This window comes from Azolla caroliniana, unplaced genomic scaffold (genome assembly GCF_043228905.1).
Source record: "Azolla caroliniana isolate FFs.n. ecotype wild unplaced genomic scaffold, voAzoCaro1.0.p SCAF_15, whole genome shotgun sequence".
NCBI lineage: Eukaryota > Viridiplantae > Streptophyta > Polypodiopsida > Salviniales > Salviniaceae > Azolla > Azolla caroliniana.
This window is the reverse complement of record NW_028230450.1, coordinates 11,829,690-11,839,566: the sequence shown is the minus strand read 5'-3', so window position 1 is coordinate 11,839,566 and position 9,877 is coordinate 11,829,690. Positions and strand designations below refer to the sequence as shown.

The 9,877-nt window shown below is 37.1% G+C and overlaps 1 protein-coding gene across 1 annotated transcript; it reads left to right on the top strand.

Annotated features, from left to right (window-relative positions):
- The first annotated feature begins 415 nt into the window (after window positions 1–415).
- SEC (Tetratricopeptide repeat (TPR)-like superfamily protein) lies at window positions 416–9,333 on the top strand. Its single transcript, XM_087331042.1, has 27 exons — window positions 416–695; window positions 1,857–2,002; window positions 2,127–2,225; window positions 2,304–2,354; window positions 2,445–2,561; window positions 2,656–2,712; window positions 2,798–2,917; window positions 3,104–3,166; window positions 3,323–3,401; window positions 4,099–4,208; window positions 4,325–4,378; window positions 4,483–4,550; window positions 4,647–4,749; window positions 4,841–5,043; window positions 5,156–5,252; window positions 5,594–5,665; window positions 5,767–5,843; window positions 5,951–6,067; window positions 6,230–6,482; window positions 6,621–6,731; window positions 7,034–7,120; window positions 7,205–7,332; window positions 7,426–7,508; window positions 7,609–7,714; window positions 7,956–8,102; window positions 8,287–8,407; window positions 8,591–9,333. Exons 1-27 carry the CDS (start codon window positions 548–550, stop codon window positions 8,702–8,704), a joined length of 2,931 nt encoding a protein of 976 aa, XP_087187168.1. The 5' UTR covers window positions 416–547; the 3' UTR covers window positions 8,705–9,333.
- Window positions 9,334–9,877: the final 544 nt, after the last annotated feature.

Sequence of the window (9,877 nt, the reverse complement as noted above, 5' to 3'; positions counted from 1 at the left end):
TGTATATACATATACGATCCATATACATACACATACAGATCCAGATATATACAAGATCCATGTATATACATATACAGATCCATATACATACACATATAGATCCGGATATATACAAGATCCATGTATATACATACACAGATCCATATACATACACATACAGATCCATGTATATACATACAGATCCACTGTTCCACAGATATACACATATATGTATATGTATACATAAAGATGGAGGAGAAGGAGGTCTAGAAGGAACGAGAGTATATATGTATGTAATTAGAAATTTGAGGGCAATTTGAGAGAACAGAGTAAGCAAAAAGCAGGGGCAAAAAAGCACACCCATCCACCGAAGCTTTCCATGCACCCCCCCCCCTCCCCCCTCACACACGCACAGAAAGAGAGAGAAACAAACTGATATGAGGAGAGGGAAAAGGAAATCCTAATTATCCCCCTCTGTTTTCTGTGATTCGGGCCTTCTCTTCTTCTTCCCAACCCTGATTTTTTTTTTTGACTTGCACCTCTGGTTTGAGGTGTTTTCTCCTCCAGCATGATGTCTGTGCAGAGTGCCATGAGGCAGGGATTGCTGATGAGGGAGAACCCTGCTCCTGAACACCTGGTGTTCGCACAGACCAAGAAGAAATCCTCTGTTTTGCCAACTCTGCGCCAGCATAGTATCGCCTTGGATCAACCCGAGGGTAAGTATTCCCATTGGTTTTGGTATCTTATATGTTGATAAATCTCTCTCCTTTTTAGAATACTAGATCAAAATTAGAAAAAAGTTTGTTTTTCTTGTTTAATTTTGAGTCCTTAGTGCCGATTGTGTTGAAAAAAGTCACCTTCCTAGATTTTTATCGAATATTCATCAAGTAATTAAATCTCCTGGTTCCCAACTCATGGAATAATTCAGCTTTTTGCCACCTGATTCGTGGAATTTCAGTTTTTTTAGCATTTGATATATTTTTGTCTAGTACATGTATAGAGGGCAATAGATAACCCTAGCTACATCTGGTTGTAGATCCCATATCAGATTATGCATCAATCTACCAGTCTCAAAAGCCTTTCATCAATTGAAGGTCAGAGAGTCATGGGTAGAGCATTACATGCAAGTGCATATACATATACATGTTTGTGTGGGTTTATTTATGAGGCAAAAATGGTAAAATTCAGTGGTAGACACTGTTTTGTGTTAATCTTCTAGCTTGTTTGGCAGTTTGTGTCTATACCTCTCAAAGCTAGCCTCAATTTATGCTTATAGCCTACCCCATTCTCAAGTGTTTTTATTGCTACTGCAGTGAACTCTTTCTCGTATGTATGTGTATATCTGTGTGCCATATATGTATATGTATGTATGAGAATGTATACATATATACACATCCTTTCATGTATTTATTATGGACTAAATTTCAACATGAGAATGTTGTATGTATCTGTGTGCCCTATATGTATATGTATGTATGAGAATGTATACATATATATACACATCCTTTCATGTATTTATTATGGACTAATTTCATGTATTTGTTACTTTTATAATCATCTCCTGTCTCTGGCTTGTGTGTGTAGGTGTGTTTGTATGTGTGTGTAGGTGTGCATATATGTGTCTCTGTGTATATGTACGAAGCTAAGTTCAAATGCAAATAGTTACTCTTTTAGTTCTCTCCTGACTTTGGCTCGTGTGTATGTATGTATATACATTTATTGGCTAAGTTCAAATGGTAATTACTGATTTGTGCTACTCACATAATTCCCTGACACTAGCTTTGTTTGGCATCTATAGCTTTCATCTGTTAGCTTCATGTAATGCTCATCTTCGAAGTATACTTCATTTGTTTAAGTATTTTTCTGTTGGAATCCAGTGGATGAAGACGCCCTCCTGACTTTGTCTCATAAAGAATACAAAGATGGAAATTATAATAAAGCATTAGAGTATTGTGGTTTGGTACATGAGAAGAACCCATCGAGGACCGAGGCATTGTTGCTCTTGGGTGCTATTTATTACCAGGTATGGTTCAAGCTTTCTCATTTGAATGTGAGCAATCAAAGATGCATTGAAAATTTCCTTGATTACCTTCCCCTTGTTTGCTTTGGAAAATATGAAGGATCCGTTTTGGTGTTTTGTTTCTCAGCTTCATGACTATGACATGTGCATTAAGAAAAACGAAGAAGCTCTCCGGATTGATCCCGATTTTGCTGAGTGCTATGGAAACATGGCTAATGCATGGAAGGTGAATGATATTTTTTATCAACAAGACTAGCAAAATGAATCTAATGAATGGGATGATCTGATGATGAATTATTTGCAGGAGAAAGGGGACATTGACCTAGCAATTAGGTTCTATTGTGCTGCAATTGAGGTATCTGTCTGTTGGTTTTACAACCCACAAGTAACTTTTAGATGGATTTTAGTGTCATACATTTCTGGCTGTGGTTTTTGGTATTTGCAGCTGCGCCCAAGATTTTGTGACGCATGGTCTAATCTTGCGAGTGCTTATATGCGCAAAGGGATGCTTCGTGAAGCTGAAGAGTGTTGTCATCAAGCTCTTGCAATCAATCCAAAGCTGGTAATCTCATGAATCAAATGTTAAGATTCATCCATTATTTAAACTGTCTTATTTAATTTATGTAATGAGTGTTTTTTTGGGCTATTTATACTAGGTCGATGCATATAGCAATTTAGGGAATTTGTTAAAGGCCCGTGGCCTGTCTCAACATGTAAGTATTTTTTTGTTTGTTAAAATGAGGTCGAACATTTATCCTCCTGTTTCTTGCCATCTTAGAAGTGTATTTGCTATGGCAGGCATATGTTTGTTATGCGGAGGCAATACGGATTCAGCCAACATTTGCCATTGCATGGTCAAACATAGCTGGCTTATTTATGGAAGCCGGGGATTATCAAAAGGCACTTGCATATTACAAAGTAATGGCTCTATTGTTCAATAAAAACTCTTATCTTATTGAATGTTTTTGTGAACATTTTCCTGCTTTGCTATGTTGCATCATGGGAATGTTCAAAAAAAAAGAAGTATCGACTCCGTGACTTTGGATTCAGCAAATGTTGTATGTGATGTCATAGAATGCTCATCTAATTTGCTTCTATTGACAGGAAGCTATTCGTTTGAAGCCCAGCTTTGCTGATGCTTATATGAATCAAGGAAATGTTTTGAAGGTGAGAATTATTTTTTCAAATTATATGGGAAGTGAAGAGGCTGATAAAAATATGAAGTTATACTTGTATTTGTTTTGGAACCTCTATATTTTATCATTAATCATTGTAAAATACATGAAATGAATTTCCTCATTGTGGAACACCTATGGTTTTCAGGCAATTGGAAGGCCTCAAGAAGCAATTTTATGCTATCAAAAAGCAATTCAGATCAGACCTGAATATGCTATAGCTTACGGTAAGTTTTGAAAGAAATAACTTTTGTTTGTCTTTGTTTTTGTTTTTCTTTGTTCCTCTGTTGTAGATTTTCTTAACCTTGGATACGTGAAGTGTATATATATTTTTTGCTTCTACGACGTGTGCTGAGAGTTTGCATGGCATGTGTGACTTTTTGTCTGTACACACATAGGTCCTGGCTAAGGATTGCATCAGGTTCCGAGAATGCCGGTGGCTGTCTCACCACTTCGTGGTTCGATATACAATAATATATACATATATATATAAATATATAAAAAAAACGTCCTATGTGTGCTCTCTCTCTATATTATTTTATTTGATAATTGCTTTACACATTGCAGCTTTCTTGGATGGTGGGGTATATTATATATATATATATAGCTTGGAGTAATAGATAATAGGAATACTTAGCACCTTTTTCGAATGACCACCTTGTTTGCTTTTGTCATTAGAGGTGATCCTTGTGTATCTGATATTCTAGTTAGGGTTTCGATGGTCACACATACACATGGAGAAGGAATGCTTGCAATTCATTGCCTTTTTGGTAGTGAATTGAATAAAAAGATTACCAATACCTGGTTATATGCTTCGCAAACAATTGTTTTATATAAAAGGGGCTATCACTTTTAGTATCTGGTGTTACCAGTCTTGGGTGGTTTGGGTGATGGGGGCTATTGCTGGGCCCGGTCTGATTGCAGGTAATCTTGCAAGCGTACACTATGAGCAGAACAATCTTGAACTGGCCATTATACATTATAAACAAGCTATTTTATTGGATTCAACCTTCTTGGAGGCATACAATAATCTTGTGAGTTTCATGTACCATTTTTTGGTGTAATATCACTCGTGACTACTTAACGTTGTAGAAGACTGTACAATCCTCTATCATCATATTGAAACATTACTTGGATTCGTCTATTACAGGGCAATGCATTGAAGGATGCAGGAAAAGTTGAAGAGGCAGTTGTTTGCTATCAGGTTAAATGCCTAATAATGACTGTGAGAATGTCAATAATAGGGATATAATTTCTATGGAGAGCAATCTGATGAAGTCATCTAGCTGTATTCATATTATAACACAGGCATGCCTTCAGCTTCAAGCAAATCATCCACAGGCACTAACAAACCTTGGGAACATTTACATGGAAGCGTATGTGCATCCCCATCCTACAGTAGCACAGTCATTTTGAAATCTCTGTTGTTTCTTTTCTTGATTTTAAGTGCTTTGTGCATTTATATTGCCCAGAAACATGGTCAATGTAGCAGCAAACTTTTATAAAGCTACGCTTGCAGTAACAACTGGCTTATCAGCTCCTTACAACAACTTGGCAACGATATACAAGCAACAGGTTTTGCAGTGTTTATGGAGACCCACTTATTTAGTGCATCTTTTATATGTCCTCGAAAGATGTTAAAGCATTGGGGAATGTGTTATGGTAGGGACACCACGCTGAGGCCATAGCTTGCTACAATGAGGTTTTACGCATAGATCCTCTTGCAGCCGATGGCCTTGTGAACAGAGGAAACACCCTGAAGGAATCAGGCCGAGTGGCAGAGGCTATTCAAGATTATATTCGGGCAGTGACGATACGTCCAACCATGGCTGAAGGTCATGCAAATCTAGCGTCAGCGTACAAAGATAGGTTGGTTTATATGCCATCTAATATTTCTCACTTTCTTTCGCTCCCTTGCTGTATATCTCTGACGGAGCTGCATTTTAATATGGCACTCTCAGATTAATCTGTGTTTTTGCAGTGGACATGTCGAAGCAGCCATCAAAAGCTATAAACAAGCACTGGTGCTAAGGCCGGATTTTCCTGAGGCCACGTGTAACTTGCTTCACACTTTACAGGTTTGACTATTCACTGATTAATATGCTTTATGAAAAAGATCTGAAATACTCTAGTAGTTTGTCTTTATTTCCCCAAACAGCTGTAAGTTTTTGCTACTTGTTAAGATGCTTTCAGTTAACCTTTCTTGACCAATTATATGGTTAATTCATCCCTTCTTCTCATGGAACTTATGTGCATTTGGGATAATTATGAGTTGCGTATTCTCTTAATGATGATATTCATGAATGATGGCCTTTGGGAAATATGACTTTTGTTGATTTTCTTCCAGATTTGTGGTCATTTTTTCTATCTTTTGTTTTCTGTTGACAAGATTCTAATGAAGAGGAATGGTTTGTTTTAGTGTGTCTGCAATTGGGAGGACCGGGATAACAAATTTGTGGAAATAGAGCATGTCATCAAGCAACAGATCAAAGTATGCAATTTGGGAATACTTTGATTTTAATAATGTGCTATTGAGTCTGTGGAAGCATAATAATGTGTTACAATAAACATTCTATTTCAAAATTGTGTCAGATGCAATATCTTCCTAGTGTGCAACCGTTTCACGCAATCGCATATCCAATCGACCCTATCCTAGCTTTAGACATAAGGTGAAACATTATTCTTGATTCATTATTCTCTTTATGCATTAACTCATGTTATTCGATTTACTACGAATGTCAAGCTAGCTTATTGTGCAACTAATTTTTTTCTGTAGTCGGCAATATGCGAAGCATTCTGCGCTAGTTGCTTCACGGTTCACCTTGCCGACATTTTCATATCCTTTACCAGTGCGCGTGAAAAGCGATGGTGGAGTAGAAAGATTGAGAATAGGGTATAGTGTATTGGAGATTTGCGATCATAAATCAATTTCTATTTTCTGGGGACTTCAAATATATCGTGCTTCTGTGCTACAGATTTAGCTATCATAAATAATTTTCCATGCTCCGTGAACTTGAAATATTGTTTCACCTATGCTCTGAATATGTTTTTGCAGCTATGTAAGCAGTGACTTTGGGAACCATCCTCTGTCTCACCTTATGGGATCTGTGTTTGGGATGCACAATAGAGAGAATGTAGAGGTTTTCTGCTATGCACTGAGTCCAAATGATGGTAGTGAATGGCGGCAGCGCACAGCATCAGAAGCAGAGCATTTCAAGGATGTGTCTTCTGCAATGTCAGATGCAATTGCGAGGCTTATATCAGAAGATCAGATCCAGATCCTGATCAACCTTAATGGCTATACAAAGGTATTGTTTGTTTTCACAGGAATTCATAATTGGCTTTCCTAATCTAAGAAGGTAAATTTTTTGTTATTGTTGGACTTGGTTGTTAAAGAATGTTTCCTCCTTGGTCTTGTTCTTAATGCATGTTTTGGCTAAATTCAGGGTGCAAGGAATGAAATTTTTGCGATGCAGCCAGCTCCAATACAGGTTTCTTATATGGGGTTTCCTGGGACTACTGGAGCTGACTACATACATTATCTGGTGACAGATGAGGTAGTTTCCCCTGTATTTTTTTACATTGCTCTTGAACCCTAAATCTGAAACCCAGAGGACTAGTTGAATTTTCTGTGTATTGATACAAATTATTGAATCAAGAACTTAACATAATGGCCATGCTCATTGTTTGTGTTTTTATAAAAGAAGAGACTAGTAAAAAGTAGTCATCCATTTTTAACTTATTCAACACATGGTTGGCCCACATTTAAGTATATGATGAAACTGATATTGCACTATGTGCAAACAAGTATATGATGGTGTCTAACCCTGCCTGCCTTGCCTTTTTTGAAAATATACAGTTTGTGTCGCCAAGTTGTTATTCGCACATCTATTCAGAGATGCTTGTTCATCTACCACATTGTTACTTTGTGAATGATTATAAGCAGGTGAAGTACACCTTTTTATTGAAGTATTATCAAAAACTTAGTCTTCAATGTGAGATTGACGTAACATGTCTTCTGTTATTGCAGAAGAATTTAGATGTCCTTGATCCTAGCTGCCAGCCCAAACGATCAGACTATGGTTTACCTGAAGACAAATTCTTGTTTGCGTGTTTTAATCAGCTATACAAGATTGATCCAGAAGTGTTTATGACATGGTGTGGTTTTCTCTTGAGAAGAAAATGTCTTTTCTTCCTTAAAATTGTAATTTGAATTTGATTTGTCCCTTTCTTCCATCTGTATATGCATAGGTGCAACATATTGAAGAGAGTCCCAAATAGTGCATTATGGCTTTTGCGCTTCCCGGCAGCTGGTGAAAACAGGCTACGAACATGTAAATATATGGTGTTGTTGTGAATGTTTCTTGTTTTTGGTTCTTTTGTGCTTGTTTGCATTCCACGTTTTGCATTTCTTATGTCTTTTGTTCCTTTTAGATGCTCTGTCACAAGGTGTAAATCCTGAGCAGATAATTTTTACCGATGTGGCAATCAAAAACGAGCACATTCGTCGAAGTTCTTTAGCTGATCTCTTCTTGGATACGTAAGCTTTTCAAAACCTGTGTGCTATATGATTCCAAAATGAATCATTGAAATGGTGTCTAGAATATTCCAATATCTGTTTTTGGAAAGTCAAAATCAGTCAATACTCCATTTATGTATTTTTCTCGTAATGGAGTTCTGTTTTTTGATTACTCAATTCATTGTGATGCATGTTGTTGTAATGCACTCTCTTTTTATTCAATTTTCTCAAACACATGTACACATCTATGTGTTAAATTCAGACCGTTGTGCAATGCACACACGACGGGGACTGATGTTTTATGGGCGGGAGTGCCAATGATCACAATTCCTTTAGAAAAAATGGCTACAAGAGTCGCCGGTTCACTCTGCATGGCCACTGGACTCGGCGACGAAATGGTGGTATATAGGTATGTTGTACTTTCACACATACACATGCTTAAAAACACTTTTGACATGTGCACAATCTGTTTTTGTTTATTAGTATCCTCTTTGATAGTTGTAAAGTACTTTACTAAATACAGATATGTTTGTTATTTTGTTATAAAGTATCATCTCCTATATGATTTGGTTTGATTGCTTGGTTTAAATCAGTATGAAAGAATATGAAGAAAGAGCAGTGTTACTGGCAACAAATCCATCGATGTTGACGTCGCTCACTACAAGGCTTCGGGAGGTTCGAATGTCTTGCCCGTTGTTTGATACTGCACGATGGGTTAAGTATCAGTTCTTTTCCTATTTGTTTTTACTTTTGAATGATCATATTAAAATTATTTTTTTAACTCGAGCAATTTGCTTTTACATTTTTTCAACGTGTTTTTTTCTGTATGCAGGAAAAAAATTGTATGAATACCTTTCCTCCCGTTTAATTTTTTGTTTTGTTTATGTATATATTCAGGTGAAAAATCTCGAAAGAGCATATTTCAAGATGTGGAACCTATATTGCACTGGAAAGCATCCACAGCCCTTCAAAGTATTGGAAAATGATTCTGAATTCCCATTTGATCAGTGAGTTTTTTGGGCAGACTTAAACTCCAGAATTTCTTCTGTAAATAGAGAGATGAGAACCTAAAGTATCGATCCAAATGATGCTTCAAAGGGCCATGGTAAGCCCTCTTTTGTTGATGGATAGAATGCGGCATAGGCTGAAATCGAGCCCTTATATGTAACACCAGGGGTTGGCCTAACCAAATTTGATGGCACTGGTGACGACATCCATGAAGTTCTTCAGATATACAACCCATCTATTAAGAATGTCTAAATAGATTCAAAGAATGTGACTTATATGAATGATTTAGGATGAAACAAACCCTATACATGTACTGTGTAGGCGGGGAGGGCCTCAATCCAGCAGACAAACCCCGACTGTTTAGGAATGTTTAAATATATGTGAATGTGGTAGCTACATTGTATTTTGAATGCGGTGGATGAAAGCACATTCCGTGCCTGATTTTGTATATACATATATATATATATATATATTTCCTTCATTAGAACATACCCTTGTATCAATTTATCTTGCATCCAAACATGACACTGTATCATTTGGTCTTGTGCCCTTTTAAAAAAGTCATGATGTCCAACACTTGAAACATCTGTCAATATTGATGGGGAATGAAGTGAAATTGCTTTTTATCTATACTTTCAAGTTTTTTGGAGTGACTTTATGTAATTGCGGTGAGCAAGTTCAAATTTGTTTGAATAATTCTCATTAAGCCACAGTTGTTTCTGAAGAACAGCATATGAGCTAGCAAACACTAGTGTAGGTTGATAAGTCATTTTTAAAGGGCAAATATGAGGCTGCAAACCTTCACGGAGGTTTATTGCCTCCCCATGGAGTTTGTTGGAAGTTGGAACACTTAAGCTAACCCCTACAATATTGTAGGGACATCACCAGCTGAATTGGTTTCAAATTTTTTGTTAGACCTAGTTCATACTTTGAACGGACAATGGGATGGTATAGTTGGAGATTCTGATGCTAAAATTGCTCAATGACATGAGTTTATTATCGTTTAGACAACACCCCATTCATGACGGCCCCCTTCCGGGTCGGTTTTTGTTTAGATCGGAATTTCGTCTGGATTATCTTCCATTTGAACCGGTTTCCGACTTTACCTTTCTTGTCGCCACCTCCCGTCTCTCTGGTCTCACGTTGGTTCTCAGACACAACCGCCAAAGGCTCTAG